Source organism: Hyperolius riggenbachi, chromosome 10, assembly GCF_040937935.1.
Source record: "Hyperolius riggenbachi isolate aHypRig1 chromosome 10, aHypRig1.pri, whole genome shotgun sequence".
Taxonomy (NCBI): Eukaryota; Metazoa; Chordata; class Amphibia; order Anura; family Hyperoliidae; genus Hyperolius; species Hyperolius riggenbachi.
The window spans coordinates 187,271,715-187,288,229 of record NC_090655.1 but is presented as its reverse complement, the minus strand read 5'-3'; the positions used below and the strand labels follow the sequence as shown (position 1 = coordinate 187,288,229).

The window sequence follows — 16,515 nt, the reverse complement described above, 5'->3', positions numbered from 1 at the left end:
AGGCAAATTTCACAAAGCATTGCTTATTAGTAGGAGGGCTTTTCAGTCTCTACATTCCTAGTGGTTTTGGACACAACGAGCTGCTTGGTTACTCTGGTGTTTGAATGAGTATCTTATAAAGTTTAAGCAAGTTCAGGATGCCAATATGTTTAGCCTGAGTAACTGAATGTCCACTCAACATATCTGTGACCAGCACAGCATTGAAGCTGCCAGTCATAGCAATGGGCAACAAAACACTTCCAGCTTATCTGTCAATCCTCATTTCAAATTTCTTGTATAATTCATGATGACTGATCCTGATTCCTGACAGCAACAGAAATCAAAAAAAGAGAGGACAGTTTATACCGTAGAACTGAACTTGAGACACTCAACACACAGTGTAAGCAACAGAAACATTTTCTTTCTTCTGAAGGACATTTATGAGAAAGAGCAAAGTTATGTAGACAGGCAATACTGTAATTCTGCTTGGTGCTAACCTACATATTGTGAGTAGATACCCTAATATTTCATGTAATTTATCCTTCCTCTCCAGGTTTCCACTTAGAGTCTGTTGTAATGAAAATGCATAAAATTGAATATATGACTATAGCCCAATTTGATTCTTCCAGTCTCTACCCACTCTATTACTTACTCCCCCCACCTGCTGACAATAGACCACTGTGGGGTGTTTCTTGCCTTCTTCTTCCTCCTCCTCCTAAAGACATAGAAATAAACAGATGAACTGAGCATACATTTTCACATGTAGACCGTTCACATGAAAGATTGCTAGCAGTTGGTTTGGGTGATCTTTTTTGAAATTGAACTTTGGTTACAAGTTTTCAGTTTTGAAACTAAAGCCTCTTTTAGTTAGGATACTGAACTGCAATCTTGTCGGGCAGTTAAGCCTCCCACCTGCCACTCACAGGCACTATCCGGGTGCATTTTGAAATGCAGCTTGTAACACCAGGCGTTTCAAGCACTGATAGGCACTGGTTACCCCAGGGCATGTCGTGCCTTGGGCACGCCTGCGGCCGCGCTCGGCTGTGGCTCTATGGGGGGGGGGCTGTTTAACAAGCACCTGGCTGGTGCAGGAGAGCAGCTGACAGGTGGTGAATTCACCACCTGTCAGCTGTCTGTCTGAAAGAGACTTAAGTTAGTGGAACCACTGGCTACTGGGTGATTAGCTTGCTGTCACCTAATTGATTAGTAGCCACTGGGCTTGATTTGGAATGCTTCAAATTCATAGAACTTTGCATACAAAGTGGAATTTTAAGTTCATCTCTAGTATTTGGATAGTGCTGTGTGTGCACGTGTGTGCGTCTGTCTGTGTTTGTTTTTCAGGGAAGTTGACATTTATTGTTAGGGTAGCAAGTATTTAAAAATAGAGATGATCAATAAGATGTTAATTTCATGCAGCTTGGAAATGGGCCGATCAAAATCGGAACCTCCCGCATCTAATTGGCTCATTTCCGATGCAGTTAGCAACAAGATTACAATGAACTCTGAAAGTCAGCATCTCATTGGTCATCTCTATTTACAAACACTCCCTCCCCTGAGACATGTGTTTACTGCATTTCATGATTCAGTTTGTTTGGATTGTGACGCTCTGCAGTCTCCATTGTTTCCACATTCTTCCTGGTCAGTCCTTAGCCTAAACCTGCCAGACTGTTGTAATGACTATAAACGAATAAGCAGCTCAGCACTGTGCAATGTCACCCCCTAATGAACTGAAATTTAGGATGCACTGAACACATTTCCAGGAAAATAGTGTACATGGTAAGTATTTATCACCCTAATAACAAATGTGGAGTTTTTTTCCGCATGGTTTGAAAAGTGACAAATGCACTGTGAGTCTTTATTTAGCTTTAGAGTGACCCAGCTCTGTTCCTAATAGACAATTATGCTAGATAACATTGTGCTCTGACTTCACAGACTTAAGTGTCTATGCTAGGTTGTCCATGTAAGAGAGAAAAGGTACACATTCTCTCGTAAAAAAGAGTACTTTATTTTTATCAACAAAAGAACATGATTGAAGAACACAACTGCTGTAAAGATTTTGTCAGTAAAGCAGGCAAAAGTGACACATTTATGAAACACCCCATGATTTCTAAGTTCCACTGCTACTTGCATTGTGTGCAAGTGGGCAAATTAAGAATTTTCCTGGTAAAATAGGTACAGGAAGATGGCGGATCACAGTTGGTCATCCCGAATGAATCTGTTGCCTTCTGAATGTTTTCCATAGTAAACATAGCGACACTTCCCTGCAACTCCTGAAACAAACAACAACAACAAAAATGGTGGTCAGTGATCATTTTAATATATATGTGTGATAAATTCAATCTAGATACAACTACAAGATTTATTCAACAGTATGTTGATATCTTATTTGTCAGATTCAATTTTGGCATGTATTTTACATACACTGCTCAAAAAGATTGATGAAAAACTTAGAAAGCACATCAAACCTCAATTGAGGGTGATGGGGGGGGGGGGGGGGGGGCAGGGGGGGGGGGGTTAATGTGTAAGGAAAGAAATGATGATGCCACATTGTATGAGGGAAATGAGAATTATTAAGTGACAGAGAGATGAATTCGAAGACACCCTGCAAATCAAAGTGAGAAAAATAGTGTGCTTGGATATTCCATTTTGCCAAATTATAAATGCAGCAAATCAGAATCATAGTAGTGTAGTTTGTATGGCCCCCATGTGCTTGTACTCATGCCTTACAACATTGGGACATGCTTCTTGGGAGACAATGGATAGTGTCCTGGGGAATCTCTTTTGAGATCCGGACCAGTGCATCCCTGAATTTCTGGACAGTCTTTAGGTGCAACCTGGTAAAATTAGATAGACTGAGATATGATGTCCCAGAGGTGCCCTATTGGTTTTAGGTCATGTGAGCACCGAGGCAAGTTGATGGTTACAATTCCTTCATCATCCAGAAACTGCCTGCATGCTCTCACCACATGAGGCATTGTCATGCACCAGGGGGAACCCAGGATCTGCTGCACAAGCATTGAGTCTGACAATAGGTTGAAGGATTTGATCCCAATGCCCAGTGGCAGGCAAGCAGTCATTGACTAGCCTGTAGAGTTCTGTGCATCCCTGCATGGATATGCATCCCTTCACTGACCCACCACCAAACTGGTCATGCTGAATGATGTTACAGGCAGTATAACATGGCCTCTACAGACCCTTACACATGTGTCACATGTGCTCAGGGTGAGCCTGCTTTCATCTGTGTAAAGTACAGGGTGATAGTGCAGACCTGCCAATTCTAGTATTCAATGGCAAATGCCAATCGAGCGCCACACTGTGGAGCAGTGAGCACAGGGCCCTCTACAATATGGGCCCTCAGGCCTGCTGGAGGTAATTTTGTAGGGCTTTGGCAGTGCTCACCCTATTCTTCTTCATCCAATATAGCAGATGGGTTAAGCACCTGTCTCTTGGATTCTCCGCAATGACTGTGCTGAAAGACACAGCAAGGGAGTTGGATTACCTGTGCAACCTCTGTAGAGTCCAGGTATTGATTCATGGTACCAGTAGTGACATTGACTGTTGCCAAATTCAAATTTAATGAAAAATCAGTTAGAAAAGATAACGAGGGGAAAATGTTCCTAACGTTCACTTTTTAAACCAAGTGCATTCGATTTCTAGTGATACTAAGTATATTTTCCAGCTTTTCAGTGCTCCCAACATATGTCCCAGCTTTCCACACATGACACAAGACACAGCTTTTTAATGCACTATAGAGTGTCCCAGGTCTTCAGTGCCACCACAGCTGTTTTGGCGTTCTACTTTCCACGAGTGTGTACTGCATTTAGTCTCATTCAAATTGTGTCTCTGGCATTGTGGTACCTCCTAATTTTCAGTGCCTCATGTAGTGTTTCCTATAGTTTTCCTTTGGCTTTTTAGTGTAGTTTGAGCACTGGCAATGCAGGAACCACCATTTACTTACTGAAAGTCCATGTTTTTTTGCTGCAACTCTCACCTACCAATAGTGATGTGATGTCTAGGAGAACTCATGGAGAAGCATGTGATTTGTTTGATAAGCTGATACATTTTCAAACTTTGATTTGCTATGATCACATCCTGCTTTAGCACATGTTCTTGACTAGCAAATCAGAGACTTACATATCTATCACCTGACCAAACTGATCACATGCTTTTCCATGAATTCTGACTAATGGTGGCATAGTATGGCAGCCTCGGGTCTTGGCTTCGGACATTTTCCCCCTTTACTCTCAGTCACCATCTGCCCCCCCCCCCCCCCTTCCAGAACCTGTATGAGCCAAAACCGATTCTGAGTCCAACACCCCCCACCGCCTTTGTACTTAGTGAAATAAGTCATTCTGATTCTGAATTCTCCTAGACATGACCATCACTTCCTACTAACCTACCTCTACTCATCTATTCTTTTAACCCATTTCCCTTGACCACTATCAGGACTGTGACTGCTCTTTACCCTCTGACAGGGCTGGCATTGCAATGTGACTGCACTTTTTCCTCTGACCATGCTGTGACTATACTTATTACCACCGAGAGAACTGGGACCAAACCATGTTCACTTACTGACTAGGACCACAAACTGACTTAATTGGGACCATACTGTGAGGACAGGTACTGCACACTGTCTGGACTTAGACTGCACAGTAACAACAGATGGGACGGGGTCTCTCTGTCAACACTGACTGGTCTGGAAAAACAGACCAGTGACTGATTATACAGCCTGCATAACCCTCTTTCCACAAAACAAGCTTTTCAGTCAATGAGCATGCTCAATTGCATTCTTTGTGACTGAACAATGGGCAGGAATAGAGGACAGGAAGAAACACAACATCATAAGACTAGAGATTGGAGAGAAACAAGGAGGGGCTGCAGCAGAGTGCAGGGTACCTGGAGATGGAGAGCATAGAACAAATCAAGTGCCCATAGGTAGGGTGAGTTGGCTGAATCTCTGGGCCCCAAACATACTTGAAGCTTGGTACGGGACAACCACTATATTGTTTTTATTAAAGTGATTTTGAAATAACTGCACATAAAGTATAGGTCCACTTTAAGTATAGTACACAGTACAGACCTAAATGTATATACACTTAAATAATACAATTGCATACAACATCCTTGTAACATCCTTGTATATAGAGAAAACCTTTTCTCTATATAATAACTTTAGCTTCGTACTACTCTGACAGCTTAAGAGTTAAATAAGTGTGCATTTGCACATCAAGAAGAGTTAAGAAGACAAATACATTGATAGACTTTGAATAAAAGAAGACTACATCAAGCCACCCTGCAAGATAAGTTATGGCTATAATCAGAGGAGACACTGTCAAAAATATAGACAGGACAGAAGCTGTGCACAGTGACAGGAAGCAGAGCATCTGACAAAGATACTGGTGCCAGTAGTTGCCTGCACCAATCACATCCTTAACAAGAGGTGACAACACTTCCCTGCCCCAGTGTCTTAAAGTTCTCTCATCACTGCTTTACACGTATCACAAAATCATTCTAAGCACTGGCGCTGGAAGGCTGCTGAACTTGCTATGCTAATATAGGACTTCAGAATAAAGGCAAGGAAGTGAGAAACCTGCATGTGCTTAACACTCACTGGGCTTATCAGAGAGGTGCTATTTAAGCCACACTAAGTTGTCAAAAGAGGTCCGAGATCAAACTAAGATTGGTTTAGAAAACATAACATAAGTGTTAAGAAGTGTTACTACAGTATGTACAAAATCAGGTACATATGGGTACAGGAAGAGAAGATGTGATGCAGTGGCGTAGCTAAGGAGCTGTGGGCCCCGATGCAAGTTTTACATTGGGGCCCCCCCAAGCACCCTATACATAAAAATTGATACGGCACACCAAAACCTGTCAATGGCAACTACAGTGTCAGAGGTGCAAGAAGGGGATGGGGAGCAGTTTGTTAAAGATTGCTACTATTCAAGGTATCTATACAAGTGATTATTATGAGTACAGGACCAATAGAGAGCTAATACTGCAGTTGAGGGAGGGCCCTACGGGGCCCCTCTGGCCCAAGGGCCCCGATGCGGTCGCAACCTCTGCAACCCCTATTGCTACGCCCCTGATGTGATGATTACACCAAGATGATAACAGGTGGTAAGAGGCATGTTGTGGTGACAGAGTACTTTTGAAGGGGGAACTTCAAAATAATTTTTTGGCAAGTGTGACCCTAGCCTAAGAGTTCTCACTAGACAAGGAAGTACCCAAAGAACCAGTATTGATATGCCTTTTTCATACTTACAATAAACAAGAAGCAAACAAGTCTGCGTTTAACAGCGTTTATACTGTATTACTTCTGCTTGGCTGTGCAATATCATTTAACATGGTCTTACATCATTGCCTAGATTCAGTTTGAACTACTCTGTTGGGAACAGAAGCGTAACTAGAAATCACTGGGCCCCCCTGCGAAACTTTGGATGGGGCCCCCTAACAACCCCCTTCAAACCCCCTGCCACCTCCCCCTGCTTTCTGCACAGGTAAACTGAGAACCAATGTTATTCAATTGCTAGTGCACACTTGAATGTGTTTTCCCCATGCAGATAAAAACAGACAGCAGTGAAGCACTGCACACATTTTCTCTATCAATTACATTAGCTGCTGTGATAAAACATGCATGTTTTCACACATAAAGACACACATGGGGCTTAATTCACAAAATGGTGCTAACTGTTAGCACGGCTTTTTGTGCGTTTTAGCATGAAAAAACGTGTTTCGTGCGAAAACGGTTATCACGCACGGAAATTTGCAAATTTTTCGCGCGTTAACATTCGCGTGATAACGGGAATTTATCACGCGATATCCGTTATCACATAAAGTTTCGCGTGAAGCATTTTCACAGCGTGCTAACAGTTAGCACCATTTTGTGAATCAAGCCCAAGGTGTGCAGAAAACACATACAGAAAACCGTCAGACAAATGTGCTCTCAGCCTCAGCTTCTTACACTCGCTCTGTCCTCCTTTGATAGAGCAGAACTGGCTCTGCAGACTCCTACAGCATCACTACAGTACACAGCACTTGAGGAAAGGGGTGAAGAGGCAAGGAGCAGGGCACTGTACACAGGACCCTGCTGCACACTGAATAGGGACTCTCTACAAATCTTTGTCTACAAAACTTTGTATGATTTCTTATCAGCGGTTGAGCAGATACAGTCATTAGAACAATTGTGCAGAGAGCAGAAAGTTTTTTTCTCTCTGTGCCCTTAGTTGTCAGTCTCTCAGGACAAGGAAAAGAAAAATCTCCCCCCATGGGGCCCCCTGCAGCTTCTGGGCCCCCTGTGGGGCTGCATCCCTTGCAAGGACTATTGTTAAACCCCTGGTTGGGAACTGAAATTCTGTCCTGAAACATTCAGTAATAGCAAATTACATTACAGTGGAACCTTGGTTTGCAAGCATAATTTGTTCCAGAAACATGCTTGCAACCCAAAGCACTCTTAAATCAAAGCACATTTCCTCATAAGGGTTAATAAAAACTCAGATTGTTCCACAATCCAAAAACATTTAGAGAAAAAGATTTAATACAAAGTGCTGTATTGTATGAAGTAAAATACTAAAAATGTAAAAAAAATACTTTATCTAACAAAATCATTGCTATCTGTTGTCTTAGCCCAACCCATTTTTAAGGCTTTTAACAAGGAACTTTTCCAATGACTGTTGCTTTTGCCTACTTTTGAGAGTTTCACAGAAATTGGACACTTAGATTAAAGGAAACCTAATGCTGGGAATACACGGCTCGATTCTGAGCTATTTAGATGGCTCAATAAATAATTTCCGACACGTCCGATCGTTTCGCGGCTCGATTCTGCATTGTGGACAATGCAAAAAGATAAGAACAATGAGTGGAAGATAAGAGATACGACTGCGGAATCAAGCAGGGAATCGATCAAGCGGGAGAATCAAGCGGCAAAATCAAGCCGTGTGTGCCCAGTATAAAGCCTAGAAAAAACATGAGTTTCACTTACCTGGGGCTTCTACCAGCCTCCTGAAGCCATCCTGTACCCTCGCCATTCCACAACGATTCTCCGTTTTGTTTTTGACGGCTTGGAGTCAGCGGGCCACTGCACCTGTGCAGCTCTGTCCACGTGTACCTTTCTTTACATTCCCGTCCGCAATAGCGTCCTGCGCAAGTGGGTTAGTTTCCTTATTTTCCATCCTGTGCCCTCGCCGGTCCACAACAATCCTCCCTTCCCCCACTGCGGGTTAGTTTAGTTTTTGCCGGCTCAGAGTCGACGGGCCGTGCTCTGTCCACGCGTATCCTTCTTTGCATTCCCGTCCGATATAGCGTCTTGCGCAGGCAGCTTAGTTTCTCCATGTACCATCCTGAATGTGAAGGAATGCGAAGAAGGATACGCGTGGGCAGAGCTGCGCAGGCATAGTGGCCCGCCAACTCCGAGGTGGCAAAAAGGAAACTAAACCGCGGCGGGGGAACAGAGGATGTTGTGGACCGGGGAAGGCACAGGATGGCTTCAGGAGGCTGGTAGAAACCCCAGGTAAGTGAAACTCATTTTTTTTCTAGGCTTTAGGTTTCCTTTATGTACAACCCTGCAGCACCAAAGAAAGAAGAACCACCGTCTCGGGGCTAGTGCATAACAAAATCGCTATTGCAATTGTTAGCGCTTAGTGATTTGCTATAGCAATTATGTGAAGCGATTTTCAGAGCGATTTTTGAATGAAAGAGCATTTTAGCTCATTCATTCAGATTGAATCGCTCCAGAAAATGCTACATGCAGCGCGTTTGTGATTTTGAAAAAAATCACAACGCTGCTGTGGGAACACCCTCATAGGGTTTCAGCAGCCAAGCGTTTTTCAAAGTGCTGGCGATGTGAAAAGCGTGTTGGTGTGCACCAGCCCTTACCTGTGCTTGTATTTCAAGATGCTGCTTGTTTATCAAGTCAAAATTTCTAAATTGTTTTGCATGTCTTGCAAAGCACCCTTAAACCAAGTTACTTGCAATCCAACGTTTTACTGTACTTTGTGTGATTTCACACATATGCTTCAATTTATGAGCTACATTCCTGCAAATGTTTTCTCATATGTGTTTAATTTATGTGAACCATGAGAAAATATGAACTCAGTAAGCAAGGCAGTAAACATACTGTATTTAATTCATCAAATCTATAATGTGATATGTAGCATTAGTGTGTAGCCTCCTGGACATCCTCCTTCCACCACTCTTCATGGGACTGACTGCGATACTTGGCAGAACATCTGTGCACTAACTGTAGTTAAACTGTCACTAAAGGCTACTATCAGAAAATATTGGCTTACATGACATTTATCCAAAATTGTAGGGCTAGAAGAGGTAAAAAGCACAGGGACACCGGGAGCCCAATATCGTGTATTATCGTTGTGTGAGATAATCAGTTAAAAAATAGTAACAATTATACTCACAATTCTGGGTTGCTATTACGGCAACCACTATTCAAACATGTGGAGAAGTACCGTCTCCACTCGGCCTTGTCTGGTCGCTGCTCCTAAAAAAACTACTACTATAATAAATTATAGTAAGTAAGCCCCCACGTAGTGGGGTATTTAGGTATCGGAAACACTGTAGGAGGCGCCCTTGTATCTTATAATAACTTATAATCACTAATATGGTAAGCGTGGTGTGTCTTACCTGTAACGAAGGCACGTACACACGTAAGTCATAAAATTGGATTTAATTGTAGCACAACGAACTAGACAACGCGTTTCGCGACCACAAGTCGCTTCCTCAGGTCAAATACAGTGCTTAAAAAAAGAGAACAATGATGGCGCTCAGACTAAACATACTTCACTTCATATAAAACAACAATATAAATAATAACACATATAAAAATGACACATATAAAAAATTATATATAGATTTTCCAACATATATATACACATATAAAGCATCCATTCCTGCAACTAGGCACATATAAAAAAACCATAAAAAATTATAAAATGATTCCTCCTACATCATTTCAATAGCACAAAACCATGGATGGTTAATGGTACGCTACCCTATCCCTAATTCTGTCTTCCTATACCCAGAATAAACCTGCTCTATTCTATCCTGACAGTGATTTACTCCCTATATAATTGGAGGCTTCCTGATGGGACATAGGGTGTAGTGTAAGTTTATATAAAAAAAATATAAATAATAAAAAATATAAATAATGGAACGCTGGTTGTTAAGGAGATGGAAACTAATCTTATCATGGTCCGAGAATTTTGATGCACATAAGTATTTAATCAGATTATTAGCAGTGCGGAGGAACTCCTAGGAGCTATAATTGTGAAGAATGACAGGATAGTGTATTTAACCACTTGAGGACCACAGTCTTTCTACCCCTTAAGGACCGGCCACTTTTTTTCCATTCAGACCACTGCAGCTTTCACGGTTTATTGCTCGCTCATACAACCTACCACCTAAATGAATTTTGGCTCCTTTTCTTGTCACTAATAAAGCTTTCTTTTGGTGCTATTTGATTGCTCCTGCGATTTTTACTTTTTATTATATTCATCAAAAAAGACATGAATTATGGCAAAAAAATTATTTTTTTAACTTTCTGTGCTGACAATTTTCAAATAAAGTAAAATTTCTGTATACATGCAGCGCGAAAAATGTGGACAAACATGTTTTTGATAAAAAAAAAACCATTCAGTGTATATTTATTGGTTTGGGTAAAAGTTATAGCGTTTACAAACTATGGTGCAAAAAGTGAATTTTGCCATTTTCAAGCATCTATGACTTTTCTGACCCCCTGTCATGTTTCATGAGGGGCTAGAATTCCAGGATAGTATAAATACCCCCCAAATGACCCCATTTTGGAAAGAAGACATCCCAAAGTATTCACTGAGAGGCATAGTGAGTTCATAGAAGATATTATTTTTTGTCACAAGTAAGCGGAAAATGACACTTTGTGACAAAAAAAAAGAAAAAAAAAAAGAATCAATTTCTTCTAACTTGCGACAAAAAAAAATGAAATCTGCCACGGACTCACCATGCCCCTCTCTGAATACCTTGAAGTGTCTACTTTCCAAAATGGGGTCATTTGTGGGGTGTGTTTACTGTCCTCGCATTTTGGGGGGTGCTAATTTGTAAGCACCCCTGTAAAGCCTAATGGTGCTCATTGGACTTTGGGCCCCTTAGCGCAGTTAGGCTGCAAAAAAGTGCCACACATGTGGTATTGCCGTACTCAAGAGAAGTAGTAGAATGTGTTTTGGGGTGTATTTTTACACATACCCATGCTGGGTGGGAGAAATATCTCTGTGAATGACAATTTTTTCATTTTTTTTACACACAATTGTCCATTTACAGAGTTATTTCTCCCACCCAGCATGGGTATGTGTAAAAATACACCCCAAAACACATTGTACTACTTCTCCCGAGTACGGCGATACCACATGTGTGGCACTTTTTTGCACCCTAACTGCGCTAAAGGGCCCAAAGTCCAATGAGTACCTTTAGGATTTCACAAGTCATTTTGCGGAATTTGATTTCCAGACTACTCCTCACGGTTTAGGGCCCCTAAAATGCCAGGGCAGTATAGGAACCCCACAAATGACCCCATTTTAGAAAGAAGACACCCCAAGGTATTCCGTTAGGAGTATGGTGAGTTCATAGAAGATTTTATTTTTTGTCAAAAGTTAGCGGAAAATTGATTTTTATTGTTTTTTTCACAAAGTGTCATTTTCCACTAACTTGTGACAAAAAATAAAATCTTCTATAAACTCACCATACTACTAATGGAATACCTTGGGGTGTCTTCTTTCTAAAATGGGGTCATTTGTGGGGTTCCTATACTGCCCTGGCATTTTAGGGGCCCTAAACCGTGAGGAGTAGTCTGGAAATCAAATTCCGCAAAATGACCTGTGAAATCCTAAAGGTACTCATTGGACTTTGGGCCCTTTAGCGCAGTTAGGGTGCAAAAAAGTGCCACACATGTGGTATCGCCGTACTCGGGAGAAGTAGTACAATGTGTTTTGGGGTGTATTTTTACACATACCCATGCTGGGTGGGAGAAATAACTCTGTAAATGGACAATTGTGTGTAAAAAAATCAAAAGATTGTCATTTACAGAGGTATTTCTCCCACCCAGCATGGGTATGTGTAAAAATACACCCCAAAACACATTGTACTACTTCTCCCGAGTATGGCAATACCACATGTGTGGCACTTTTTTGCACCCTAACTGCACTAAAGGGCCCAAAGTCCAATGAGTACCTTTAGGATTTCACAGGTCATTTTGCGGAATTTGATTTCCAGACTACTCCTCACGGTTTAGGGCCCCTAAAATGCCAGTTCAGTATAGGAACCCCACAAATGACCCCATTTTAGAAAGAAGACACCCCAAGGTATTCCGTTAGGAGTATGGTGAGTTCATAGAAGATTTTATTTTTTGTCAAAAGTTAGTGGAAAATGACACTTTGTGAAAAAAACAATAAAAATTTATTTTCCGCTAACTTTTGACAAAAAATAAAATCTTCTATGAACTCACCATACTCCTAACGGAATACCTTTGGGTGTCTTCTTTCTAGAATGGGGTCATTTGTGGGGTTACTATACTGCCCTGGCATTTTAGGGGCCCTAAACCGTGAGGAGTAGTCTTGAAACCAAATGTCGCAAAATGACCTGTGAAATCCTAAAGGTACTCATTGGACTTTGGGCCCCTTAGCGTACTTAGGGTGTAAAAAAGTGCCACACATGTGGTACCGCCGTACTCAGGAGAAGTAGTATAATGTGTTTTGGGGTGTATTTTTACACATACCCATGCTAAGTGGGAGAAATATCTCTGTAAATGACAATTGTTTGATTTGTTTTACACACAATTGACCATTTACATAGAAATTTCTCCCACCCAGCATGGGTATGTGTAAAAATACACCCCAAAACACATTATACTACTTTTCCTGAGTACGGCGGTACCACATGTGTGACACTTTTTTGCAGCCTAGGTGCGCTAAGGGGCCCAACGTCCTATTCACGGGTCATTTTGAGGCATTTGTTTTCTAGACTACTCCTCGCGGTTTAGGGCCCCTAAAATGCCAGGGCAGTATAGGAACCCCACAAGTGACCCCATTTTAGAAAGAAGACACCCCAAGGTATTCCGTTAGGTGTATGGCGAGTTCATAGAAGATTTTATTTTTTGTCACAAGTTAGTGAAAAATGACACTTTGTGAAAAAAACCCAATAAAAATCAATTTCCGCTAACTTTTGACAAAAAATAAAATCTTCTATGAACTCGTCATACACCTAACAGAATACCTTGGGGTGTCTTTTTTTCTAAAATGGTGTCACTTGTGGGGTTCCTATACCGCCCTGGCATTTTACGGGCCCAAAACCGTGAGTAGTCTGGAAACCAAATGTCTCAAAATGACTGTTCAGGGGTATAAGCATCTGCAAATTTTGATGACAGGTGGTCTATGAGGGGGCGAATTTTGTGGAACCGGTCATAAGCAGGGTGGCCTTTTAGATGACAGGTTGTATTGGGCCTGATCTGATGGATAGGAGTGCTAGGGGGGTGACAGGAGGTGATTGATGGGTGTCTCAGGGGGTGGTTAGAGGGGAAAATAGATGCAATCAATGCACTGGGGAGGTGATCGGAAGGGGGTCTGAGGGGGATCTGAGGGTTTGGCCGAGTGATCAGGAGCCCACACGGGGCAAATTAGGGCCTGATCTGATGGGTAGGTGTGCTAGGGGGTGACAGGAGGTGATTGATGGGTGTCTCAAGGTGTGATTAGAGGGGGAAATAGATGCAAGCAATGCACTGGCGAGGTGATCAGGGCTGGGGTCTGAGGGCATTCTGAGGGTGTGGGTGGGTGATTGAGTGCCCTAGGGGCAGATAGGGGTCTAATCTGATAGGTAGCAGTGACAGGGGGTGATTGATGGGTAATTAGTGGGTGTTTAGGGTAGAGAACAGATGTGAACACTGCACTTGGGAGGTGATCGGACGTCGGATCTGCGGGCGATCTATTGGTGTGGGTGGGTGATCAGATTGCCCGCAAGGGGCAGGTTAAGGGCTGATTGATGGGTGGCAGTGACAGCGGGTGATTGATGGGTGGCAGTGACAGGGGGTGATTGATGGGTGATTGACAGGTGATTGACAGGTGATCAGTGGGTTATTACAGGGAAGGACAGATGTAAATAATGCCCTGGCGAATTGATAAGGGGGGGTCTGAGGGCAATCTGAGCGTGTAGGCGGGTGATTGGGTGCCCGCAAGGGGCAGATTAGGGTCTGATCTGATGGGTAACAGTGACAGGTGGTGATAGGGGGTGATTGATGGGTAATTAGTGGGTGTTTAGAGGAGAGAATAGATGGAAACACTGCGCTTGGGTGGTGATCTGATGTCGGATCTGCGGGCGATCTATTGGTGTGGGTGGGTGATCAGTTTGCCCGCAAGGGGCAGGTTAGGGGCTGATTGATGGGTGGCAGTGACAGGGGTGATTGATGGGTGGCAGTGACAGGGGGTGATTGACAGGTGATTGACAGGTGAACAGTGGGTTATTACAGGGAAGGACAGATGTAAATAATGCCCTGGCGAATTGATAAGGGGGGGGGTCTGAGGGCAATCTGAGCATGTAGGCGGGTGATTGGGTGCCCGCAAGGGGCAGATTAGGGTCTGATCTGATGGGTAACAGTGACAGGTGGTGATAGGGGGTGATTGATGGGTAATTAGTGGGTGTTTAGAGGAGAGAATAGATGGAAACACTGCGCTTGGGTGGTGATCTGATGTCGGATCTGCGGGCGATCTATTGGTGTGGGTGGGTGATCAGTTTGCCTGCAAGGGCGGGTTAGGGGCTGATTGTTGGGTGGTAGTGACAGGGGGTGATTGATGGGTGATAGGTGATTGGCAGGTGATTGACAGGTGATCAGTGGGTTATTACAGGGAAGGACAGATGTAATTAATGCACTGGTGAATTGATAAGGTGGGGGGGGGGTCTGAGGGCAATCTGAGCGTGTGGGCGGGTGATTGGGTGCCCGCAAGGGGCAGCTTAGGGTCTGATCTGATAGGTAACAGTGACAGGTGGTGATAGGGGGTGATTGATGGGTGATTGATGGGTAATTAGTGGGTGTTTAGAGAAGATAACAGATGTAAACAATACATTTGGGAGGTAATCTGACGGCGAGTTTGCGGGCGATCTAATGGTGTGGGTGGGTGATCAGATTGCCCGCAAGGGGCAGGTTAGGGGCTGATTGATGGGTGGCAGTGACAGGGGGTGACAGGGGGTGATTGATGGGTGATAGGTGATTGGCAGGCGATTGACAGGTGATCAGTGGGTTATTACAGGGAAGAACAGATGTAATTAATGCACTGGCGAATTGATAAGGGGGGGTCAGAGGGCAATCTGAGCGTGTTGGCGGGTGATTGGGTGCCCGCAAGGGGCAGATTAGGGTCTGATCTGATAGGTAAAAGTGACAGGTGGTGATAGGGGGTGATTGATGGGTGATTGATGGGTAATTAGTGGGTGTTTAGAGGAGAGAATAGATGTAAACAATGGATTTGGGAGGTGATCTGATGTCGGATCTGCGGGCGATCTATTGGTGTGGGTGGGTGATCAGATTGCCCGCAAGGGGCAGGTTAGGGGCTGATTGTTGGGTGGCAGTGACAGGGGGTGATTGATGGGTGATTGATGGGTGATTGACGGGTGATTGACGGGTGATTGACGGGTGATTGACAGGTTATCAGGGAAGATAGATGCATACAGTACACAGGGGGGGGGGGGGGTCTGGGGGGGGGTCTGGGGAGAATCTGAGGGGTGGGGGGGTGATCAGGAGGGGGCAGGGGGCAGGGGGGGGGATAAAAAAAAAATAGCGTTGACAGATAGTGACAGGGAGTGATTGATGGGTTATTAGGGGGGTGATTGGGTGCAAACAGGGGTCTGGGGGGTGGGCAGGGGGGGGTCTGAGGGGTGCTGTGGGCGATCAGTGGGCGGGGGGGGGCAGATCAGTGTGTTTGGGTGCAGACTAGGGTGGCTGCAGCCTGCCCTGGTGGTCCCTCGGACACTGGGATCACCAGGGCAGGAGGCAGCCTGTATAATACACTTTGTATACATTACAAAGTGTATTATACACTTTGTAGCGGCGATCGCGGGGTTAACATCCCGCCGGCGCTTCCGTATGGCCGGCGGGATGTTACGGCGGGTGGGCGGAGCCAGTTGCCGGGGGAAGCGCGCGTCATCAATGACGCGATCGCTCCCCCGGCATGCCTAAAGGACGCGCCGCCTGAAGGCGTATTGCGGTCCTTTAGGCGTCCACTTTGCCGCCGCCCATGGGCTGTGGGCGGTCGGCAAGTGGTTAATTGGCCATAAGCCAACTGACAACTCCAGCTGTGCGTGCTGAGCGTGGGGTATAATAGCGGAGAGATCGAGTGGACTGCTGAAAGGTAGCTTACCTGTATGCCAGAAGTTGTATAGCGTGGGCGCCATGGCTGCGCAGCGGTAAACAGCGGTACAACGGAGCGCAGCCATGGCGCCCACGCTATACAACTTCTGGCATACAGGTAAGCTACCTTTCAGCAGTCCACTCGATCTCTCCGCTATTATACCCCA

The 16,515-nt window shown here is 44.1% G+C and overlaps 1 protein-coding gene across 1 annotated transcript in view; it reads right to left on the bottom strand.

Moving 5' to 3' along the window:
- Positions 1–1,960: 1,960 nt before the first annotated feature.
- LRMDA (leucine rich melanocyte differentiation associated) overlaps positions 1,961–16,515 on the bottom strand; it is a 1,235,169-nt gene continuing 1,220,614 nt past the window's right edge. The window contains exon 7 of the mRNA XM_068258133.1: positions 1,961–2,249. Coding sequence (XP_068114234.1) covers positions 2,170–2,249 — 80 coding nt within the window. The 3' untranslated portion in view covers positions 1,961–2,169. The remainder of the gene's footprint in view (positions 2,250–16,515) is intronic.